Source organism: Rutilus rutilus (genome assembly GCF_951802725.1).
Source record: "Rutilus rutilus genome assembly, chromosome: 18".
NCBI lineage: Eukaryota > Metazoa > Chordata > Actinopteri > Cypriniformes > Leuciscidae > Rutilus > Rutilus rutilus.
The window spans coordinates 13,227,353-13,252,667 of record NC_140231.1 but is presented as its reverse complement, the minus strand read 5'-3'; the positions used below and the strand labels follow the sequence as shown (position 1 = coordinate 13,252,667).

General features: G+C 37.1%; 2 protein-coding genes across 2 annotated transcripts; one reads left to right on the top strand and one right to left on the bottom strand.

Annotated features, from left to right (window-relative positions):
- Positions 1–3,925: 3,925 nt before the first annotated feature.
- Positions 3,926–8,439, bottom strand: mrm3b (mitochondrial rRNA methyltransferase 3b). Its single transcript, XM_084387590.1, has 4 exons — positions 7,988–8,439; positions 6,659–6,903; positions 6,373–6,540; positions 3,926–4,605 (listed from the first exon to the last, which is right to left on the bottom strand). Exons 1-4 carry the CDS (start codon positions 8,398–8,400, stop codon positions 4,067–4,069), a joined length of 1,365 nt encoding a protein of 454 aa, XP_084243716.1. The 5' UTR covers positions 8,401–8,439; the 3' UTR covers positions 3,926–4,066.
- A 2,003-nt stretch (positions 8,440–10,442) lies between these two features.
- On the top strand, positions 10,443–24,943 carry rskrb (ribosomal protein S6 kinase related b). Its single transcript, XM_084387271.1, has 12 exons — positions 10,443–10,747; positions 12,966–13,244; positions 13,355–13,438; positions 17,110–17,178; positions 17,475–17,544; positions 20,604–20,711; positions 21,697–21,737; positions 21,825–21,852; positions 22,256–22,345; positions 22,530–22,618; positions 22,746–22,856; positions 23,461–24,943. Exons 1-12 carry the CDS (start codon positions 10,718–10,720, stop codon positions 23,797–23,799), a joined length of 1,338 nt encoding a protein of 445 aa, XP_084243397.1. The 5' UTR covers positions 10,443–10,717; the 3' UTR covers positions 23,800–24,943.
- The last annotated feature ends 372 nt before the right edge of the window (positions 24,944–25,315 follow it).

The window sequence follows — 25,315 nt, the reverse complement described above, 5'->3', positions numbered from 1 at the left end:
TGTAATTTAATCTCCAAATTGATGTAATAAAGACAGTATAACTGAAATATTTGATCTAACAGGTAGGAAATATACGAAAATTTAATAAAGCTATTAAATAGCTATATTTCTGATTTGCAAGTTGGTTTAGGCATCTGCTTAATGATTAAATGTAAATGTGAGGTAAGCACAAAAATATGAAGGTCAAGTGTGTGGTTTTCTGCAGTCCTTCTTCAGGAGAAACTCTTTTCAGGACCAACACACTTGTTTTACCTAACAAGTGCCATAATGGTTCTAATCAGTCCCTTTGGTCCTCACTAAGAGGATGTGCTGACTGATGCAAGGCCTAAAAATGGAAAGTTGAGTGACCCATTGTCAACAGATCGGGACACAGCAAAACACAGCTGCTGGTGAAGAGTGGGTAATTAAGAAAGGTGAATGAGAAAGAGATAAGAGATAAAACCCTTGTCAATATCGGGTCCTGAAAGGGAGAAGATAATAAGTCCCTGAGGGGTCTATGAAGTAAATAGGGGTCAGCATGTATGTAGGTACAATTAAACCTCAGCCTACTGCGAGAGAATTGCCACAATGATGACATCAAAAGCTTCACCGCTCTCCCCCTTTGTCTCTCGCTCTGTTGCTATTTATAGACTCTCATCAGCACTGGATGGAAGGTACTATGGCTTCTTGCCTCCCAGTATTTTCTCTCCATGGCCACATATGAATAGTCTGTCACAATGTCCTTTTCTGCTTCCTCACATTTTCTGTTACCTTGAAATTCAATTTTTAGAGGTTGAATGGCTGTCAGATGGCGTGGGTTGATGTGCTAGTTAATGTGGGCTATAGTCGAACTATATCCTTAGGCAATCATAACATGCATTAAAATGTTCTCTTTACAGAAGAATATTACAATAAACCTCAAAACTGGGTAACAATTATTATATAAGTAACTATGAAGGCATGCAGGGCAAATGAGTAGTACTACATTAACACTTCAGCTACTAATATTAACTAATTTGGAAATATTAGCTTAACTAATCAGTGATATGAGTATTATCAGTAATATCAAATTTAGGATAGTTCCTTATTAGGTAATCAATAATTACGGAATGAGATTAGCCTTATTAATAACTATTAACTAACTACAACAAATTATAAAGAATTACCAATTAATTACTAATCAAAACATTAACCTGTGACTGAGACGTAACCAATCATCTTTTTCACTCTGAATTTAGTCATAAAATGCAACATAATTACTCAAGTGTTGAGTGTTGAGTAGTTAGTGATGCATTTTATGACCGCTTAAAAAAAGACAATTGCTTACATCTCAGACATGTTAATGTTGTAATCAGTCATTAATTAGTAATTCTTCGTAATTTGTCATAGTTACTTATAGTTCTTGATGATGCCAATCTAATTCAAGTAATTATTGATTTCCTAATGAGGAACCATCTTAGTCCACCTTTTAGTGAAGGACTATTATTCTAAAGTGTTATCAAGAACTGTTTCAACCTCTGATATGTGAAACTCATTTTGTTGAATTAGTTTGTAGAGTTCATGCCAATCTTATTGGCCGAAGGCAGTCCGATGAGCTCACATGGAGCACCCAAGCATACAAAAGCGTGCCTGCATTACACATCATCAGCTTTTTTGTCCTCAGAAAGCTGCTTTGGTTATGTGTGTGTGAAGATAAGAGCTCTGTTGTTGCTTGATTTTCTCTCGAGGGATAGAATCGAGTGTCTGAATGGAGTGCGTTTGGCTCCCAAATGAGTTGGATGCACTCATAGCGATGAATTTACAGTGGGGGGGGGGGGGGGGGGGTAGGGTTAGGAGTGTCTTTATACGCAGTAGAACTATTCTCGAGTGGAGGGGCTGTATGAGGTTGCCCTGGGTTGTTTGTGACCTATCTCTCCCCTGGCACTGCATCCTCTTTGAAGGCGCCTTGCCAATGGGAGTAGAGCGAGCGTGTTCGGCTCGAGGGAGCTGAATTCACTCACTGTTATGGACGTGGAGAGAGATCTCCGCTCTCGCTTGGCTCTTTTCTTTATGGATGAGAGTCAAGTGACTGCACCTTGCAATCCAGACCCCGTGTAGGGTTGGGCTCCCTGGCAGGAATCCTAATGAGCATAGCTCAACAGGTCAATCTGAATGTGGACTATGTCCATTCTCTCACCTGTCGCCCCCTCCCCAATCTATCAGATTGGGTATTAAAGCAAGGCAATGCTCCTTAGGAATATAAGTAAGGTTGAGCCTAAATAGATATTCTGTTGCCCTGCCCAGTTCATCGACTGGGAGTTGAAGTAGGGCTGAGCTCCCTAGCATGGACTAAGCACAAGTAGAGCTTGACAATTAGATAGAGTATGGAAATGGAAACTTCTCCTCCCTCACCAGTTTGTCATATTGGGGTTTGAAGTATAGGATTATGCTCCTTGTGAATGGGTTGATCCCCAGGCTACTCGAAGGTTGGAACGGGGATTTAACAGAGCAGAATGGTATTTCACGGATATAGATCCCTTCTCTATTGCCTCTCCAGCTCCCTTTGGTACGCTACTGCCATAGGCTTGTGTTCAGGTCTGGTATAGATTAATTGCTGTGAGCAACTCCGTATTTCATCTATTGGTAGAAGCTTGTACAAGTATTTTTATTTTTTACAATAATGACAGACTACATTAGTGTTGAATAGTGTAATTATCTGTAATAAGCATTCAACATTCTTGTGACCCAAAAGATGAAGATGTGAAAAGATGTGACCGCTCAAGTTTTAGTCATATAGAACAGTACTATAAATAGAGCTGAAACAGGCAGTGCAACTGAGCCTAAATTACATAATCAATTTCTCTATTGATCACTGTGCCTGTTTTCCATTGTTGATCCATTGGTCATTCACATGTAATGCGTTCCTGTTTTCTGTCCTGGCATCCTTTATGGAAAATGAGATGTAATGGACAGGACAACGTATGCATGGATGGATGGATTTGCCACAATTACAGCTTAGATGACACATAATTACCTTGTAATGAATTCCTCTTTCCCTCCTAATCAACAGCTGGGTCCTCATTCCACTTCATCAGTAAGCAGTGATCATCATATTCTCACATGCACACTGACACTTGGTTACGGATGGGCAATCATTGCTCTTGTAGTCAGCTTTGTTTTATGTACATTAACCAGCCAGCTTGATGACCAAAGACACAAAAAGCACTAAAACGTATCATCACACATCAAATCAAAGATCGTATGCAGAATAGTGAACACTGTTGATTAACTACACACCATGTTTCCAACTCAAAATACAGTACAATTGCAGCCTCTACTGGCTTTATTCTGCAAGTACTTAAAAAGCCTAGTTATTTCTCACCTTTATAAAGATAGACAAATCTTTAAAATTTAAGAACCTGAAGTATTACAGATGTCAAATTTCATGATATATTACGGTTGATATTTCCATACAAAAAATAACTAAGACACACAAATGCATAAAATGTCCTGAGATTACATGGTTTAGTTGGCACGTAAATAATGCAACAGTTGCAGAGCCTTGCATCTGCTGTTTGGAGAAGCACAGGGAGAGAAGGAATCTCCATAAATAATACACGAAGACACAGAGAGCGTGCTAAAAGTCTAACTTCTCACTGAGAGAATGCAGAATGTGCACTTGATATAAAGAAACTTTCTGAGAAAGTTCATATGAATTTGAAAGCATATACGATTTTTGAAACGAATGCAGCTCAGTTAAACATCTGACTGAGGAAGAATGCATGTGGTACAAGTATTCAAGTGGATTTGTGTCAATTATATTTATTACAGTATATATTTCACTTGTTTTCGTAATATGTTTATATAGTTGTGCTATATTTACAGTATTTATTCTTTTTTGAAATATCTGATGAATCAAGAATCATTGTCCGTTTTCTTTTGTTTAATGAATGAATGAAACCCCTAATCAGAATAAAGACTTTAATTTGCATACAAATATTTAAATATCACAGAAAAGCACACAGATACGTTCATATTACATAACGATTATGTAAGCATTGCATGGCACTGGCATTAATGTCTTTATTTCATGAGGTTGTGGTCTGTGTCAAATTCTTATCTTCTCAGCCAGAGACAGCAGCTGCTTCCGTCCTTCAAAGAGCAAAATACTTGCAGCCATGGCAGAGTTCAGGCTGTCCACACCGTGCACCATGGGGATCAGTAATCTCCGCCCCCCAGTCCTCTCCGCCAATTGCAAAGCCTCCCGGCTCAGACCGTGCGTTTCTCCACCAATTATGAGGCCTGTGTGCCTAGCAACCCAGTCAATGTAATAATACCGAGTCTCAAGGGATTTGAGACTATCATAATCCTCAAAACCAGACAAGTCGCCATCCTCATATTCCACCTTCCTTGGGTGCTGATGGCCTCTGACCCAACCGTAATCAGATGGCTTTTTTTGTTTTTTAGGGGTTACAGTATGGTCATCTTCAGTCATGGTGGTGCTGCAGTTGTCGGCTACGTGAATGGTTGCTGTTTTAGGCAGGTGACTTGGAATCTCGTCCCATGTTAGGCTTGGGATTATAGGGAGACGGAAATGAGCACCCATGGCTGCCCTAAGAACTTTGGGCTCCCAAACATCCACACATCCTGAATTATAAACAAAACATTTTTTTTTTTTAAATATCAAGTTCCTATTGTTTATGTAAAATTATGTGAAATAAAACATTATTATCACTGTAAAATACAATATAAAACATATATAAACATAGAATGGTCCAGACCTTAAATTCATTTAAAGTCTTTGGGATGTGCTAGGAAGATTTACAGAGTGCTTGACTCTTGCACATAAATGTTGAGAGGTTAATTCCATCAAGAAGTGCATAATATTTTGGTGGAGTGTGTATGTGAAATTGTAGCTCAAAATACCCCACAGATATTTTTATATAGCATGTTAAAGTTGTCACTTTTTGAGGGTGAGCAAAAACGCACCGTTTTGTGTCTGTTCCTTTAAATGCAAATGAGCTGCAGCACAGAGGGAGGAGCTTCAACAGCTTGTGTCCTTTTACCTCACACACACACACTGAAAATTTCTAAAACTTTTAGCCTTTTATGTTCAAACCGGACTCAGATGATGTCAACGGAGTCAATGATGGAGAGAAGTGACAACATGTAGAAGCAACAGGACATTTCTGAATGGTTAGTTGATGAATTTATGTTGCTGATGTGTAGCTATCTTCTAGTCATTGATTAGCATATTCTGTCATGATAATCTATAAATTGCATTCCCGGGAGGCGGGGTTTATGTACATTTTAGGGTTGGTGATGTCACTAACCCAGGAGGAATGTTGTGTAGTCCCTACCAGCCGTTTGTTGTGGTCCTTAAAGGGTTAGTTCACCCAAAAATGAAAATTCTGTCAGTAATTACTCACCTTCATGTTGTTCCAACCCCGTAAGACCTTCGTTCATCTTCGGAACACAAATTAAGATATTTTTTATGAAATCTGAGCGCTGGCTCACTCCTCCATAGACTTCTAGGTGACCGAAACTTGCTGGCCCAGAAAAGTTATTAAAGAGATTGCTAATATAGTCCAAGTGACTACAGTGGCTCAATCTTAAGTTTATCAAGCGACGAGAATACTTTTTGTGCGCAAAAACAAACAAAAATAACAACTTTATTCCACTATTAATTTCCTTCTATCTGGGCCTCGAGTTGGTTCACGTAGTGTTTTTGCGCAGCGCGTCTGTGTTGTACATCACACGCATCACACACATGACCAGCGTCGGCCAATAGTGAGCCTACGTGGTGACGTGTAACACAGACGCGCTGCGCAAAAACACTACGTGAACTAACTCGAGGCCCAGATAGAAGGAAATGAATAGTGGAATAAAGTCGTTATTTTTGTTGTTTTTTGCGCACAAAAAGTATTCTCGTCGCTTGATATACTTAAGATTGAGCCACTGTAGTCACTTGGACTATATTAGAAATCTCTTTAATAACTTTTCTGGGCCAGCAAGTTTCGGTCACCTAGAAGTCTATGGAGGAGTGAGCCAGTGCTCAGATTTCATAAAAAATATCTTAATTTGTGTTCCGAAGATGAACGAAGGTCTTACGGGGTTGGAACAACATGAGGGTGAGTAATTACCGACAGAATTTTCATTTTGGGGTGAACTAACCCTTTAAAAAGCAATTTCTTTAAAAGAAAATATCTCCCTTTGCTTTGAACTTTGAGCATTGTAACTTTGCAGATGTTGTTAATGCTCAAACAGCAACATTACACACTAACTAAAGTTAGAGAAGTGAAATCAATCAACCACCCCTTTAACTGCCCCTTAAAGAAATCACTCTAATTCTAATCCTTTAATTCTTTGGAAGAGAAAAGTTTCAAAACTTCAAAACAAAAGCTTTGCTGGTACCTTTAGTCAGCAGTACAGTTTGGCACCCTGCGGCAGCGGCGGAGCGTAACACTGCGCCCAGGTTTCCTGGGTCCCTCATGTTGTCACAAATCAATGTCAGAGGCACAGGCTTGCCATACTTTTCTTGTGAGAATGTTAAATGGGAAGCCTCAGGCCGTTTGAATATGGCTGCAATTAGAGAATGTCACGTCACACATGGCTTCTGCAAAACATCCTTGAGATTAAGGTGCTGCAGAATAAGCAATACAATTTATTTTTTGTTGATAACGAAGTTACATCTTCTTACCTATTAGGTCTTGTGAGGGGTCAAGATCAGACCAGATTTTAGGATCTTCCATCCTAACTTTCACAATGCTGGTACGTCTGAGTTTATCTGGGGGAAGCTCCCGCAGTGCATCCACAGAACTGAAATAAACAGTTTGTGCTATAGCCCCTGCATCCAGAGCACTGCATACAAGACGCTTTCCCTCCAGAACAACTTTACCTTGCTGCTCACGAAGCTTCTTAGATCGAGCTATGTTGACCAACTTCCTGCATATAAAATGGAGATTAAATGCAACATTATATGTAGTAAATAAGGGGACTATAGCACTTACTGCACATTTGTTGCATAAAAACTAGTTACTACTAATATTATTAGCAACTGAGTCTTTTTTAATTAAAGAATGTAGTATCGCATAAAAACAGGCACCAAAGTCGGTAACTCCAAAGATGGGATTAAACAAACAACAACGGCATTCACAAGATGCCAAATACAGATTCAAAGTACTTTACCATACTTTTTTTGTTTTTCATAACCTTAAAGGGATAGTTCAACCAAAAATTTAAAATGTCATAATTTACTCACCCTCATGTTGTTCCAAACCTTATGAGTTTCTGTTGAATACAAAATAAGTTGCTTTAAAGAATGTTGGTTACCAGACAGTTGATTGACTTTTATAGTATTTCTCTTTTTTTCTACTATGGAAGTCATTGGCTACCGTCAACTGATTACCAACATTCTTCAAAATATCTTCTTTTGTGTTCAACAGAAGAAAGAAATTCATACAGGTTTGGAACAACGTGAGGGTGAGAAAATGATGACAGAATTTTCATTTTTAAGTGAACTATTGCTTTAAGTGGCTTCATTATAAGAGCAAATTTGTTACATTCTGCATTTATGAATAAAGAATTTAGCATTTAGAATAAAGTTTACAAAATTGCCGATACTTTTATTTTCCAATACAATATAATCATTTATTTAATATTCAATGTTATCTTTAAAAAAAAAAATTGGAGAAAAAGTAATAAAAAAAAAAGTAAAAAAAAAAAACTGCATGACATTGCTGAACATCATCATCATGACATTGCTGAACATCATCATCATGACAGCGCCCATGAGATGGCGACCCGCTCCACGTAGAGCAAAACAGCTTTTTATGTCTTCATTTCAAGTGAAAATAGTTTTATATATCATTGCCATGATATTTGTCAAAATTGTTGCTCATTTCTTTCTGTCTTAAACTTTAGCAAAAAACATAATTAGTGCACTTGATATTAGACTAATCTTTGTAGGCTGCTCTCAGGCACTGGAAGTAACAAATATCAATAAAGTCTGATAAAGAGTATCACTCACGTCAAACATTTGTCGCCAGGCTGTGATTTCTCATACAGCAAACCATCAACTTCTCCGAAACGGGAGAATGAGGATTGAGCAGCGACATGGCGGTCGTCAATTACCCTTTCCCGACGTAATTGTGAGAACTGAACTGAATGCGAGTTGCTGTCACTTTGGCTGACATTTGTAGCAATCTCGGGTTGAATTCTCGCTATTTCAGGGTTTCTGAAAATGTTGTCTTTTATTGAATGTTCATTGGTTTGACTGACGACTTGTTTCGAATTTTCTATCGACTCATTCACTGAAATTAATCCAGATACAGATGTGCGTCTACGTACATATCGTTTGATATTTACGGCATTACATCGCAATGTCAAAGCTGGTTGAAATATTGGATACAAGAATCTCATGCTTGCAATGCGCGTCGCCATTTTGACAACTGAACTTCCGGGATGCGAATTTACAAATATTACTATGGCGAAGGCTGAACGGCGGATGCTTAATATTATAATAAGTCACGCATTTGTATTTGAACGACAAGCAGTATTTACCTAATTAATATTCACGAGCCATGCGTTAGCCATAGGAAGGGTAGTATTACCTATTCATAAAGAATAGACCTTTGTAGAGAAAAAATACTTTGGCAAAATTTCCTTTAATAAAATATTATAAAATATCTTCTAATAGAAATGTTTTGCTTCATGACATTGCCACAAACCTTTTCACTGATTCGATTCGATCCCCATTTATTGTTGTTAGCTCAGTGGTTTAAATTTACAAGAGTGGAGAAACCTTAATCCCATGCGGGTTTGCAAAATGCAAAGTTTTATAATGTAATATTCAAATGTCATTATTGAAGATTAAAAAAAAAAAAAATTCATATCACAAATTGTATAATAAAGCACGTTTTTTATCCAAAATTATTTGAATATTTTGATCTAAATTATTCATATATTCATGTTTTAGTGTGTATCGTTTAAAGAAATATTGAAATGAAATATCAGGAGTGAATCAGTTAAAACACCATACTAGGCCCAGTTGATTACATTGTTGTGAAAATGTTGCTATTTAATATTTCCTCTCTGTGCCTCACCTGTGGTCTAAAGGGGCCACATGTGGTTGCTCTTTGTAGAAGAATGATTTCAGCATTGCGTTTAGCATCATCGTTCATGCATTATGGGCAATTATGCAGCTACTGTTATAATCTGTTATTCTGAAGCACGTGACTTGTGTGTATGTGCATATTTGTGAGCAAAACAAACAAAGACAGAGAGAGAGGAGTTAAAGCTAAACTGTATCATGAGACTGTGACGCATGTTTATTATTTGTCAAATTACCATAAAACTGCATGGCTTAAGTCTATCCATTATGTGATCAATGATCTTTACTTTTATCGAATATAATATGTGATGTATTGTATGTACATTTTTTTTTTAAATTGTATTGTTTAAATGTTTTATTGTAGTGTACTACTGCTCTTTTTGTCATCAATACATTTAAGACAACAAAACATAAAAAAAATCTAATCAATGAATCAGAAATAATGTTAAAAATATATTGAAGGTTCATAGACAGCATGTTTTCATAATTTCAGTCATACCAACTGTTCAGTCATATACCAACAACACAGAGATAATCCAATCCCTTGTCTTATGCAATCTGCTGAACAGATCAGTTGTCACAGGACATAAAAAAGCATTGTCAGTAACTGACAAAAATGCAAATACAATAATTCAGAACCATGGGTTATTATAGTGATCTAAGATTAAAACCTTAAAGATTTATTTTTTATTTTTTATTTTTTTAGGTCTACTTGAAATAAATTAACTGAACTAAAATAAAATATAAAAAAATATTTCAACTGTTAAACTTGATGTAGCCTACTAAAATAACTACAACTGAAATGGTTGGCTTTTACAAAAAACAAGAACTAATAACAATTTGAAAAATGCTTAAACTTTAATACATAAAAATCTAAATGAATTCAAAATATTAATAAAATCTTTCACAATTATACTAAAATAGCAATGTCCATAATACTAGAGCACAAATAAATACATTTCAACATTTATCTTGAGTTTTATACGGCACAATTTGTAGGTATAACTTTAAATAAGCTCGTCAGGAAAGCTAGGGGTGAATTCAGGTTGATTGGGACAATGGCAAAAGTGTCCCAATCCTGTCAAAAAAGATAGACATAAAAATATGCAGAGCTGTACCAGAAACAAGATAAAAAAAATCAACAAGTAGCTTATACGCTAATGCAATAACAACACAGTCATAAAACTGTAAATTAACTGGAAGCATGATCTTATTTTGTTTAATGTTTAAAAGCGTCATGTTTCATCACTGGATGAAACTAGGCGTCAATAATTCAGCCCAGACTGCTCCTGATACTATTTTGAGAGGGCGCTCGAGTGGGCGTGGCCTAAAAACTCAGCAAAAAATATGATTGGGTGACAGCAACGTGCGTGGGAGGATGCGCAGTATTCGTCGACTCCATCGGAGATTATCTTGTTTTTGTCGCCATATCTGTCAGACCGATAACGCTTTGATGGAAAATGAGTTCGTCTTCATAGTTCAGTGTAAGACACAATGTAAAAGCCATTGCCCTGTCCATACTTGAGCGATTAGAACAGTTATGCACATAGGTAGTGCTGTCACTCACTGTCACTGAAACTACAGGCGACAACATGGATGAACACTAGTGTAGATTCAACTAATGTTTCACGCTGAGCGACAAATGTGATGGGTGCCGATGCTAGCAAAAACAGCAAGGTTAGTCTTTTTATTATTTTATTATTATGAATGATGGAAAAAAGTTACTTTGCAGAAAGAAACCATGTGTTCAGGATGGCTGCTCACTGTGCATGTGTTAGGCTACTTTTATGTTTGAGCTCCAGTTGTAAAAGTATAGCAGTGCGTACGTTTATTTTAAAAGCCAAATCTTACTAGGGCAATTTAAGTCACACATTATACAAGCATGTCATATAAAAGTATATATGTTATTTTATATACAACTAAGGTCTTATGAAGCTGCAGAACATTGTTTTTTATTGACAAGCAGGGCATTACAGTGATTTTAAAACATTTATTTACCCACTGTAATGACCAATAAATTATGTCTAATGCACAATAATTCCTTGAGTCATTTCACATCTGTGTAGATTTGAACTGAAAGCAAAGCCAAAGGACAAGCTGTATGACTAACATCCTTTAATTTATATGAATATTAAAGTGATTCCTTTAATAGGCACTTTTGAATTTATACACACACACATTTAAATGCATGCAATATTTGATTATCTGTTTCAAACTAACTATACACATTTGTTTTTCTTAAATTCATCATTACAACTAACTAGACACGGTCACCGTCAATGATGCAGTAATGACACAATTGAAAATTTTTGGGGTAATACTGACTATTTGATTTTGCTAGGACTGCATTATAATTTTATTATTTAATGTTGTTCCCATGAGCATGAGTTTAAAATCATTTTGTTGAGGTAATGATGACAAAGAATAAAACATCCCACGAAGAGGTGGAAATTTTACACAAGCGTATTTTATTCACAAACACACACACACACACACAGAGACAAACTGGCATATGGTTTATGGGGACTCTCCATAGATTTAAAGGTGCAATAAGTGATTGTCTACAGAAAACTTTTTTGTTATGCTGGTTGAAATTCTCCTCATATCCTGATAGCAATCACTATGTTAAGCGGTCTAAATGTATTTTTATAAATATATATAGTCTGTGGAAGGCGTAGGACCATAAAATGTTCGTTCAATCATCGCATTCGGTCCGAATGAAATAATAGCATGTGTTCTCTATCAGTCAACGTGTGTTTGCATACCGCTGCGCAGCCTGTTAACGCAGACATCATACGTCATCAGCGCGTTCATGTACGCAATTTGTGATGGCGATTTGAAGTGAGGGTGGGATCGAATGCTAAGTTAGCATTTCTCACCTATTGCACCTTTAATGATTTTTATACTGTACAAACTGTATATTTATCCTACACTAGTCCTACCCCTAAATGTACCCATCACAGAAAACATTCAGCATTTTTTTAATAAAAAAAACACAGTTTAGTATGTTTTTTAAGCCATTTTGTTTTACATGAGTGTCCTCATAAACCACCTTTATGTTGTAATACCAATGCCATTATACACATTTGTGTCTTCATAAACCACATATGCCAGATCACACAAAACACACTAAAATCATTTTAACACTTGTTAAAGGTTGTATCAGTGAATTCAGGCCCCCCCAAAAATGATCACATTCATCTAATCTTTCCTAACGATCCGCTAGCTGCCCGCCCCATAAGCATGCCGTCAAAAAAACGTGTCTCTGTAGGCAGCCTAGGCTCTGAGATCTGCACACAAAAACAATTGGTTTCACCAACCACTCAGAACCAAAACAAATAGTGTTCCAACCAATCACCGACAGGGGGAGGGTGTTGTGAGGTTTTGTGCTTGTGCACGGCTGCTTGCGAAGTCGGAGCTGAAGAAGAAGCTGGCTCAAAACCTCACAACACCCTCCCCTGTCAGTGATTGGTTGGAACACTATTTGTTTTGGTTTTGATTGGTTGGTGAAACCAATTGTTTTTGTGTGCAGATCTCAGAGCCTAGGCTGCCTACAGAGACGCGTTTTTTTGACGGCATGCTTATGGGGCGGGCAGCTAGCGGATGTTTCCATTTTTATTCATCCATAATTGACGGGTGTTGGGACATGGAAAAAAAAAACAATTAATTTTAACCATGAAATATGTATTTTTTTCCCTTAAATTATGTCGTTTAGAACCCATTATTTTCTCCTAGTACGTTTTTTGTTATTATTTAAAATTAAAGATGGTGATCTATAATGACTGCTGGGATTGCAAAGTGTCCATACAGAAACACCAATGAGCATGTTGAAAAATAGGTCATTGCTGGAATATGAGTAACCATGTAATGATTATTTAATGACATTCATTCACAGCAGAACACAGGGTTGGAGGAGCAATCACAAATATCCAGATGGAGGGGATTTCTCTCTGCTGTGGGTATTTCTCTCCCAGCTGGGCTCTGCAAAATCAACCCATTACGAATCGGATCACATAGAATGATTTGTGACAAGGAGCCATCCATTCCTGAGCACCTCGTCTCCTCATTACCGGGCCCTGAGAAACTCTGCATGGAATGGAGTTTTCCGAGCTTTATCAACATGTTTCTTCCTGAATTCCCCCACCGTAATGTCCCAGGACATGAACATTTTCAGGTGAGAGATGCCAAGGGCAAAAGGTGAAAATAACCTCACTTATTAGTCAACAGTTTCTTATTAATTTTATATGTTTTTCACAGTATTTTATCTTATCGTCCAACCCCTAGGTCCTGGGTTACATAGCGAAAGGATCTTTTGGTCCCATTTTAAAGGTCAAGGATAAGTCGAAGCAAAAGACCTACGCAGTTAAGGTAAAAACTTTGTCTATAAGTCAATCAAATGTTTGTACGCACCTACTCATTGTTTCTAATTACTATTTTACACATTTAAAACTAATAAATATAACAGGAAATTACACAAAAAATGTCAAACAAATCAAAACTATCTCATATTTGAGTTGCCAACCTTTAGGTTTATTATAATGTAAAGACATTCATACATAGGACATGCATAGCAACGAGGGGGTAACATCGCTGGTTTTGAAGTAATTAAACTCACAGCTTTAATGTTAAGAGAGAGAGATGCTCAACAGACTCAGGTAATTCGCACAAGCATCATCGCTCTCTCTCACTCCTCTCTCTCTTGATAATGAATTCAAATAAATGCTATAATTCATTCATTCAAATAAATTGTAACTTATGCACTACTTGATCTCTGTGTCTGATTCAAAGCCGGCAGAATGCTAGATGTAAAATAATCATTAGTTTTACCTCTCCGGTCAAATATTGCACTGCAAACATCAATAACAGCATTAAGTCATCAGCATTATAAATATATGCGTTATTTGAGGGGACAGCCATTTGTGGTGTCCAAAACCATAGTGGACGTTATTCAGTACACTCATTTAATCCCACATTGCCCCGCAATAACGAGTGTACAACCGATGTACACTCAACGGCTGTCCGAATTCGCTCACTCGTTTTCATTCACTCCTTCAAGTGAACAGTATTAGTGGACTAACGTTGGGAATAGTGAATGAGGGTTTAGGTGGCGATTTCGGATTCAGCTCTTTGTCTGGTCTCATCAATGGCAAAGACTAATTAACTTACTTTGATACTCACCTTGTGAAGGCTTACCTGTTTCAACATAGCAATATCCAAGTTATCTCAGTGTCTTCTACAAGTGAACTACAAGTCTATCCCCATTACTACCTCCAAGATTCCCAGCTCCTCATCTCCTCAGCCTCCTTCATTGGTTGTGTGCATCGTCTTGTCCGCCTGCAACAGATAAAGCCTAATTCGTACAGGATTAGTTTAGCATGGAGAGGTGGGGGAAAGTAATTATTACCAGAGCTTCTCTGTGATTTTAGTCCCGTCCGAATGTGCCATCTCAGTAATCATTATGGACAATGTCAGTAAAGATTACAGCGACTTTTACCTTCTGTAAAAAGGTCCGGAAAAATGACCTCAGGTAATACTAATCCCGTGTGAATTAACCCACTGTAAATATGTACGTAAATATTCCGTAATTTCCTGTTTAGAAGTACTTTTCCACGGTTTTTCAAGTATGGAGGCGCTTGAAAAAGCATTTAGTTGCGCTCTAGGCGGTGGGACGTCAAGTCTGTGGCACGAAACTTCTTTTAGCTTTAGGTAAGTGCCTATTACCAACAGAACCCAATTAGAATTTAATAAATGTAATTAATAAATCGTTTGATCGGACCTTACTGTTATATATAGGTTATTTTTATTATATGTGTTTGTGCATATTATATCAGGAAGGTGACGGTGGTGCGTAAATCGAGTTACCCCTCCCACTTCTGCTAGTTTTACTGAGATTTCTTATCCTGGGCGAATTTGGCCAATTATATTACAGACGTCCTGTAGTAAAATTACATTACTCCATCTACCCTTGTAAAACTAATCCAGTCAATACTCACCTGTTCTCCGTTGTTCCTGCTGGATTTCAATAAACTTTCCCGTTGTGTCCATATTCCATCTCTCTCATTTCTGTGTCTGAGTATCCCTGACACTTATGCTCACCAAGGCAGCATTTATTTGATTAAAAAACAGTAATACTGTAACATATATTATTAAAATTTTAAACTATTTATTTATTGAATATAAAAATTTTAATTTATGTGATAGCAAAGCTGTATTTTCAGCATCATTACTCCTGTCTTCAGTGTCACATGATCCTTCAGAAATCATTCTTATATGCTGCTTTGGTGCTTAAGTAATTTTCTTAACGTTTTATTGATGTTGAAAACTGTTTTTGCTGCTTAATATTTTTTGCAGAGACCATAATACATTTTTCAGGGTTCTTTGATGAATAGGAAGTTCTAAAGAACAGCATTCATTTACAGTTTTTCTCGATTGCTTAAACACATTTCTTGAAACTATGCCTCGTATTCTCAAAACTGTAAACACAAATCCATAACGTCTCCCCCAATTCCCCAAACATCCTATTTTCAGGTCAAAATGAAGCTCTACACTCAAAACCATTCACTCTTGCTGAAAAACCAAACTTTGCCCTCAGACAGGACACACAAGCCCTCAAAATCACACACACTACAACATAGTCTTACACACTGGTGCAATAAATTCAAAACAACATTTCCAAAACTGGTAAGTTATGTTGCTTGTGGTTCCCCCCCTCACAAACCTTTACACATGATGAACACAAAATGGATACATTGGCACATTTTTATTCATTCATGTACACAGTACAATGCAAAAAAAAAAGGGCTGTTTTACTCTTTTTTTTTTTCTTTTTTTTTCTCTCTCCTCTAAATGTTTTTTTTTTTTTTTTTACTTAAGATGTGTATGACCATCATATGACAGTAAAAGAGCACACACAAACCTTATTGTAATATGAAAGTGTATTGGAATGGTAAAGAATGTTGGTACGTGACAGGGCCTCCACTCAAGGAGACAATATGATGAACAAGTCTAATAATGTTCCACATATGGTTGAAATACCATCATTGGCCTAGAAAGATAACATTCTGGAGTCAAGACTATAAAGGAGAAAGGATGCCCTCCCTTCACTGTCACACTCTGCAGCCACTCTGTGTGACTATACAACTGCTGGCCTTTTCTTGCAAGAAAATAAACCTCATCAAAGACTATTGGAAATGTTTGTCTCTTATTCAGTGATAGAATTTTGTTTGCCACCACACCTCCCTGAAGGTTCTTGAGGCGACGGTAAAGCGACTCAAATTTGGCCTTACTCATAGCCCAGCCTCCCTCATAGTCATACCATTGACAAAGACATGGGCAACTAGAGTGCTTGAATTTCATCTGAGACTCTTGACTTCTTTCCCTTGCCCTTCCTCCTCCTCCTTCTTATCCATCCTCGATCTCTTCCTTCATGTTTTTCTGGATCCATTGTTCCAAAACTCAAACTGATTTGGGCCCTTTTATCTATCTATTGAAGGATCTGATTGATGTATGTTCAATTTTGACTCTTAGTGTTTCCACCTGGGTAATTGTGTGCTAACTGAGCTGAAGCTGTGCTGACTTGAGTGAACAATATTGAATGCTAGTGCTTTCTAAATGACAACATGGTCTAAGCAATGAGAAATAAAGGGATTTGTGTGTAGAGTTTTGCAGTGACAGTTCAACAAATCTGACTCGTGTGTCAAAACAGGGAATAGTGTTTATAGTTTAGGGAAATGTTTAGGGAATATAGTTTAAATTTTAGAATTTTAGAATTTAGAATTTTTTTTTACATTTTTAAAGCCTGGTTATAGTGTTTAAGTAATCGAGAAAAACTGTAAAATAGAAATACTGTTAGTGTCACTTTTGACCAAATTAATTCGCCCTTGTGGGATAAGAGTCTAAATTTATTTATAAAAAAATAAAAACGTACTGACCCCACACTTGTGAACGGTGACCTCATCTTCATGAGAAAGAATAAACAGCCTGTCATAGTAACAGAGTGATGTTCAATTGCCATTTGTGATTTATTTTGTCTAATGCAGGTTATTCCAAAATCTGAGATTTTGCGCTTGGGAGTTTTGGAGCAGTCAAAGGAGGAAGTAATAGTCCAGGTGAGCCCAAGTCCTCACTTTTCAACAATGTCCTCATTTTCATTAGGTTAAATGGTCTGTGTCATCTTTTACAGGCACTGACTTCTAGCTTATGTCATAAGTACTATGGAGATTGAGGTGGTGTGTGTTTTAGTAGTAACAGAAAGGGAATAAATGCAAATTCACTGAAAGAGAGCTAGGATGAATATTAGCAGGTCTCTTTATCACCCTGGTACATGAAGAGGTCGAGTTCAAAACCCACAGAGGTTTGTGACTCACTGTGCCTGTGCTCTTGTTGTCAAACTGTTACCTTGCAGCGTCAGGTCCGCCACCCTTTTGTCCACGACCTGCAGGACTGCTGGCAGACCCAGCGACACATCTACATTAGTGAGTGAATCAGAACACACCCCTGCCCCAACTCTCCTCCTGCCTTTCCCACCACTAAATCAGTCTCCCCTCACACAAAGTGCCATGTGGCCCTGTCCCCACCGAGACACGACAATCTGCCTGGAGCTCTCACAAACTGTCATTCCACTTCAAATCTGTGTGCAGCTGTGAAGAGGACATGTAATCTGAAATGATACACTACTTTTCAGAGTTTGGGGTCAGTGAGATTTCTAAATGTTTTTGAAAGGGGGCTCTTCTCATAAAGACATCAAAAATACAGTAAAAAAAGTAATATTTTTAATTTATTCCTGTGTCACATGATCCTTCAGAAATCATTCTAGTATGCTGATTTTTGTGCTAAGAAACATTTCTTATTATTAATATCAGTGTTTTACTTAATATTTTCGTGGACACCATGATGTATTTTATTTACAGGATTCTTTGATGAATGGAAAAGATCAAAAGAACAGCGATAGAAATCTTTTGTAACACTGTAAAATCTTAAATATCACTTTTGATCAATTTAATGCCCCCTTGATAATTAAAATATTTAAAAAATTAAGAAAACCTGACTCCAATATTTTGAACATTAGTGAATGATCCGTGTTAAAATGTTTACAGGCATTTTATTTTAGAATCGATGCACCTAATAATTATTAATATTAAATTAACTAAAGAGTTTAAAAATGCTTGTTGTCAAACAGGGTTACCAAACACCCCCCGCCCGCCATAATTTGGCCAAACAGGTAGTTCCGCCCCAAACTCAATTGGTTGAGCAAATGTTGCTGTGTCTGGATGCGCAAAAACCAAACAGAACAATGTTTTGGAAGCGTCACTTTATTTCAACCTTTGGAATGGCTTGTGTAGATAGTTGTGAGAATGTGTAAAATATACCATGCACACTTCACAGTTCAATTACATTTCTTACTCTGATTCTGTCTGCCACGCTGTCTACAAATTATGAGACTGAGAACTACCCAAACTGCACTTCATGTTGCTGATTTCATGATGTTTCTAATGTTTAGATATACTGTACAATCATCCATAAGTCTATAATCCTGCTCCTGGAGACCCACTATCTCACTAGTTCTATCTCACTAGTCCACTTGTTCCAACCTTCAACCTTCGGCACATTGTTGTGAGGTTAGCTGGTCCAGGTGTGTTTGATTGAGGTTGGTGCTAAACTCTGCTGGACAGTGGGTCTCCAGGAGCAGGATCCAAGACCTCTGCAACCATCTATAGTTTAATATCAAATAGTCCCAAGTAGTTCTTAAATAGTGCTAGCATGTAAAGTGACCCACAGACTGTTATTTCTGAATTAGACAGGCCAGAATGTTCTAGAACGGGTTCTCAAATCTGGCCCTCGAGATGCACTTCCTGCAGAGTTTAGCTCCAGCCTGGATCAAACTCTCCTGCATGTAATGTTCTAGTAATTCTGAAGACCTTGCTTAGCTTGTTCAGGTGTGTTTGATCAAGGGTGGAGTTAAAGGTGCGTTCACGCCATGTCGTAATTACGTGATTTCAACTTTTTATAGCATTCATGTCCTCGAATAGCTTGTAAATACAGCTTGTAAGATGGGAATTGTTTGAGAGCTCCTACTTGGTCCCATAGAAACGCATAATTCAGAAAAGCTCAGGATATAACGTCACGTGTCGTCATCTTGAGATAGAAGATATCCCAAGTTTATGGCCCACCCAACTTGGGATCTTGGGTATCAAAATTATCCCCGATCTTTCCAGTGGTAAATACTAATTGAGAGGGCGTTCATGTCCAATTTTTATCTAGGAAACTCGTATTTACGATAAATCCCGGTAGCACGTGAAGGCAGCATTAGTAACACTCCTATGTTTTAGGACACCTCAATCCAAACCTCAAGTCCTTTTTCCCCAGTGTTTGATTTCCCAGTGATCCTGACTGGATTTGTGAAAGTGAATTTTCTTCTTCTACTTTGATGTTCAGTTCACCCCTTGAACGCTTTCTCCTGGCTAAAGCTACGATGAACGTGTCACTTCCTTACCACCACTTGATTACCACCTGATTCCTTCATTCACAGCCTGCACTGTTTTGACACTTTATTCAGTCTAGATCACTATTGGGATTTGTTTAAATCACTGGGATCTTAAAGCTTAAGATCCTATTTAATAACACAGATGCCCAGTTTCACAGACAAGGCTTAAAGGCCAATTGAAGTGCAGCATTATTCAATGTGTTGATGTAATTTAAGACAGGGCGGGACATATCCAACAGCTCCGACCCTTTTTTTAAATTGCCAATAGCGTTTAGTTTAGACAGCTCGGCCAGAGCCGCTGAGCTCGGTAAAGCTACAGTTTCCTCCTAATCTCTGACCGTCTCTCCCCCATATTGCTTTAAAATATAGCATTCTGTGCAGAATTCACATGGGTCTGATATGTTTGTGGTCTGTGCCGACTCGATCATATGATCCACTCTATCGTGTCTCTGGACTGTGGCGGTTTGCGTGACACTAACGTGAAACCAGACTTCATTCGCTCCAGTGTTTACACTGTCTAAAATCATTCCCTATCCCTTATACAGTGCACTATGTGCCATTCACCATGTAGAAAATTGTAAAAGTGTGAACAAATGACCGATTTTAGCGCTTTTAACTAAAAGCAACTTGCATTGATGTATCTTAAACTATGTCAGTGCCATTGTTTTATCTCAAGTAAGCACCAGTATTTTTTTCACCAGTATCAGGCACATTTATAAAAGCTACTTAAATGTCCTAATTGAACTAAGGCCATATCCTTGGCTTAATCTAAGCCCTATCTGTGAAACCAGGCCAGAATGTTCTGTACTTTGTCTAAACCATGATGTTTTACCAGTCAGTGGTCTGGGTGAGGGCATAACTGTTTGAAACAGATGGTCTTGACTGATGTATTATGAATCTGGTCATCTCCCAAAGTGACAGATGTTTACTCTGCGTTCACTTGCCCTTTCCATGTATCAGTTGGATGTTTGTGTTCATGTTTATCTGTGCTTGGGATTTGCACATTCAGGCACTGGTCATGTGATTTGATTCTGTTTATTCCCTCTCTAGTGTGTGATTACTGCAGCACAGGAGACTTGTACACATACTGGGTGATGATTGGTCAGTTCAGAGAGGATGTGGTAAAAGTGTTTGCTGCTGAATTGGGTTCTGCTTTAGGTAAGCAATGACGCTCATCTTGGATGCTTATGAACCTTTAGTAATCATTCTAATATGCTGATTTGGTGCTCAAGAAACAATTATACATTTTCTCGATGTTGAAAGCAGTTGTGCTGGTTAATATTTTTGTAGAAATATTTATAGATAAAATATTTATAGATAAGAAATCTTTTGTAACCTTATACATGTGTTAACTGTTACTTTTGATCATTTTAATGTGTCCTTGCTGAATAAAAATATTAATATTAATTGGACTGTGGTGTATTACAGGGTTTCTGCAGGTCTAAAGGTGATAACAATAAAGATATAGTTCTAAAAATCATTCTAAATGTAAAAGAATAGCAGAGTCCACACCACAACTATAAAGATAATGAATTAAAAAGTAACTGATATCTGTTAAAAGTTGTATTTTTAAACAGTGAAATATTGCTAATACAACTCATTGTGTTTTTAATGTGGGAAACATATTGACGTATTGTCTTTCCTTCAATTTATTCCTTAAATTTTCTTTACTTAATCGTGAAAAGTTCTTTAAAATGTCTTAAATTAACCTTTCTAAAACATGCAGAACCGCTGCATTATATACATTTTAAGGAAACAGTTTAGTTTAGGGTCCAAATCTCACTATTAACTAGTTGCTTGTTGGCATGCATTTTATTAGGATACTGGCTGTTTATTAGTACTTATAAATCACATTATTAATGCTTTATTCTGCATGACCATATTCTACATCCCTTAATCCTACCCAATACCTAAATGTATAAGTTTATTGAGGCAAATGTCATAGTTAATAGTTAGTTAATAGTGAGAATCAGACCCTAATCTAAAGTCTGACCAAATTTTATATTATATTATAGATTTTTACTGATCCTGTTAATGAAAAATACCTTGACATTTTGTCAAGCACTTAAATAAATTTTTTGTTCAAGTACAGTAGCTATGAATGCTTATCACAATAATCATGTTGTATCATCTCTGTTTATAGGATTTCTTCATGACTGTGCAATCATCCACCGTGATGTGAAGGTATACACTGTTTTATATAATGATGTAATGATAATAAATATGATCCCTAAAATGTCTTAAAAACATTCACTGTTGTATTTTTAACAGATGGAAAATGTCCTTCTAACAGATCAGGGTAAGGCAGCCTGTGTTCTTTAGTCACTCCAGTAGAGGGCGGTATGTGTCCACTTTTTTCATGTAAACATGGAATCTTCCGGAACATCCAGGCTTCACGCTTTCCGAATAGGCCTACACTATAGTATTTACACAAATACGACATCGTGATAGCAATACAATATTAACAAATAATCCAATTCACAACATTTCTATTGCAATATTTCAATATTTGTTTGTTAAAATGCTGAAGTGAAATATGACGTCAAAGCTTATAAAATTAAAATGTCATCAGACAAACATCTAATCATAAATATATAATATGATATTAATAATAATAATTAATAGTCTTCTACAATAATAATATTGAAACCTTATAACCTATAATCTTAAATGATCAGTAATAAACGTCTATCTTATTACAGGCCACTTACGACTGGCTGACTTTGGTTTGTCCCGGCGTCTTGAGCGTGGAGGGAGGGCATTCACTATTTGTGGAACAATTCAATACATGGGTAAATCTACAATAAATCAAGAAATGAAAACAAATAAAGAATTACTTTGAACTATATGTGGAATAATGTACATAAATGCCAAATGAATCATTAACTGATATTTGCGGCTGAGCAAATGAAAGGATGTTTATGTCTAGCTGTGTGTGGAATGTATGCAAGATTCTCATGAAATCTGTCTCTTCAGCTCCTGAAGTCCTTAGCGGTGGTCCCTACAACCACACTGCCGATTGGTGGTCTCTCGGCATCCTCCTCTTCGCACTGGCCACTGGAAAGGTGAGGACAAATGCACATATATTTGCATATTGTGTTTTTTTTTCTCATTGTGGGGGAAATGACACGTTTGCGTGTGTGTGATGTGTCTTTTCTGCCAAGTCATTCTTAACTCCCCCTCCCTCCTCAGTTTCCAGTGTCCCCAGAACCGGATCACTGTTGCATGCTGAGGAGGGTGCGCTGCTTCCCTTATGAGATGCCAAAAAACTTCTCTCCTCCTTTTGCTCTGTTGCTTACAGAGGTGAGACCTGGACACCTGATGGAGAGCTTTATTCACCAAAATGTTCAAAGTAGTATCAATTTTGTCTCTGAAATTCCCTAAAAATAGACACAAATGAGATCATTAAAAAATATTTTTCAAAATCATTCAAAAAATCCCTTTATAAAATGGATTGCTTAGATTATTTGGGTCGTTTAATTCAGATCATTTTAGAAGAGTTCATACTGAAAGCTTTTTTTTCTTCTTTTTTTTTATTGTGATTCTGAACAATTTGAGACCCCTTGTGAAATTATAGAGGAAACGTGAGATTACTCTGTAAAAAAAATAATTGTTTTAAGATTATTGGAGCAAGTTTTACTATTTCAAAATGCCATCTTTAATTCAATGTGTTACTTGCAGTTTCTTTGTAAGTACTTGTGAAATTTCCTAGCAATTTCTAACTAAAACTCTATTTAAGCTCAATAATTGATCTTATTTGTGATTCTTTACTGTGAGGACCTTTAAAACAATTAAGGCAGAGCACTAATTCCTGGTGTTGATATGTCACTTTTTAACAAATTGCAAGTCTCTTTCAAGTAATAACTGCATTACTTCAATCATTTAAACCCAATTTTTCTCCCCTCAGCTTCTTTGTAAGACTCCAATACGTCGCCTTCGGACACTGGAACGCTTCAAGCGCCAAACCTTTTTCCACGGCACGCCATTTGATTCCCATCTGCTCCAAAAGACCCCCATGGAGCTGATCTTGGAGCTGAAGAACCGGCCTGACCGGCCTGCCAAATCCCGTCGAGGCCTGACCCTGGAACCCTTCGCAAACTTTGACTGCGACTTTCTCTTAACCTCACCCTGCACACCCACAGTCCCAGATCTTTCCCCAACTCTGGCCAACATGGAGCGGGTAGAAGCGCTCATGCAAATCCATGTACCTCAGGACGATGCTTCCCAAAGAGAAGTGTTTGTTTAACTTTGTTAAAAATCACACACTTTAGAGTGTGTTCACACTTGCCAGGTTTGGTTTGATTTGATTAAAATGAACTCGGGTGCGATTGCTCTGTTAGTGCGGTTCATTTGCATAAGTGCCATCCGAACCCTGGTGCACACCAAAAAGCAGAATCAGACCCCTGAAAAGATGGGTCTCGATCCACTTCCAAACGAACTAAATATGGATGCAACCCTAAAAATAGGTATTGTTTTGGATGTTCAATAAGTTCTGTCACAAAATATGTCATAAAATGTCATAAAAGCCATTTATTGTTTTGTTTTGTATCTTTAGATTTGGTGTAAAAATAGTGTGAACGCTAAGCAAACCAGGACTAAATGTTTCATTTCTTTTTTGGTTTTCTTATCAAAAGAACCCAGAGAACCGAACTACAAGTGTGAATACACCCTTAGCATGTGGGGGAAAGTTCAAACCTTAATTGTAGGTTATTCTTCCGTGAAGGAATATGGTTAAGTGCATTTCATTTTTATTGAGAGACTCTAGCTCTTACATTGAATTCCATACCTTTTGTTGAGACATTTAGTGAAATGTGGTTCATAGTTCCTCATATCCTTTGACGTTATTTGACTATTTTGTCCTTATTAATGACCCAGCACTGCATTTTCTTTCAACAAACATACCATAAATTCAGTTCTTCTCGGTTTTATGTTTTGAAAGCTGTGCAAACCCTCAGGGATATACTTTAAAGCTAAAAGGACCAAATCATCACTCATTTCGTAATTACTAAACCTAAGCCTCATGAAAAAGCATTGTTAAGAAAAAAATTGTAAAATCCCAAAAGTGGACATCTATACTTTTATATGAAAGAATATGCTTAGCACTGTTCATTGTATTTGCATAATGCACTTGGGACTGAATGGAAAAGGAACTGTGGTTATGCTGTTATACTGATTTTCCTATTGGCTTTATTGTTCCTATTGTTGTTTTAACCAATGCTTTGGGCCTGGTTGGATCAATGCCCATGTATGCATGAATAACCTTGTCTTCCTGGGATGACAGTTCTTGTTTTACGCCCGGAATGCCTGACACCAGTGATCCTTTATTAAATACTAAGCAAAGAAAAGGGGAAATAATGTAGTAAAATGTTTCTTTTTTTCATTCAATATTGTAATTGATGTTGTATGTGGTCATTTTTAAAGCTCCGCCCAGCCAGTGACACAGTACTGCAGTTTCAGCTACTGCTATTATTGAGCTACAATAAGATATTCCTCAACACTTTTTTTCCATACTAGATAAAAGAAGCCTTTTTAAAATATAGCCAATCATTAATTGGTTTATCTATAGTGGATATTGCATATATAATTAATAGACAAATGTTCTGTAAGAAAAAAGAAATGTATGCAAATGTTCTCATTTTCTTTCTTTTTACATTGACTAACTAGCTATTTATTCTGAAATTTTTCATTTGACTTTTTAAAAAGCCTACGTGCTCGTAAACACACCTCAAGCAATGTGATGTCGACGTGCGAGGTCACTTTAA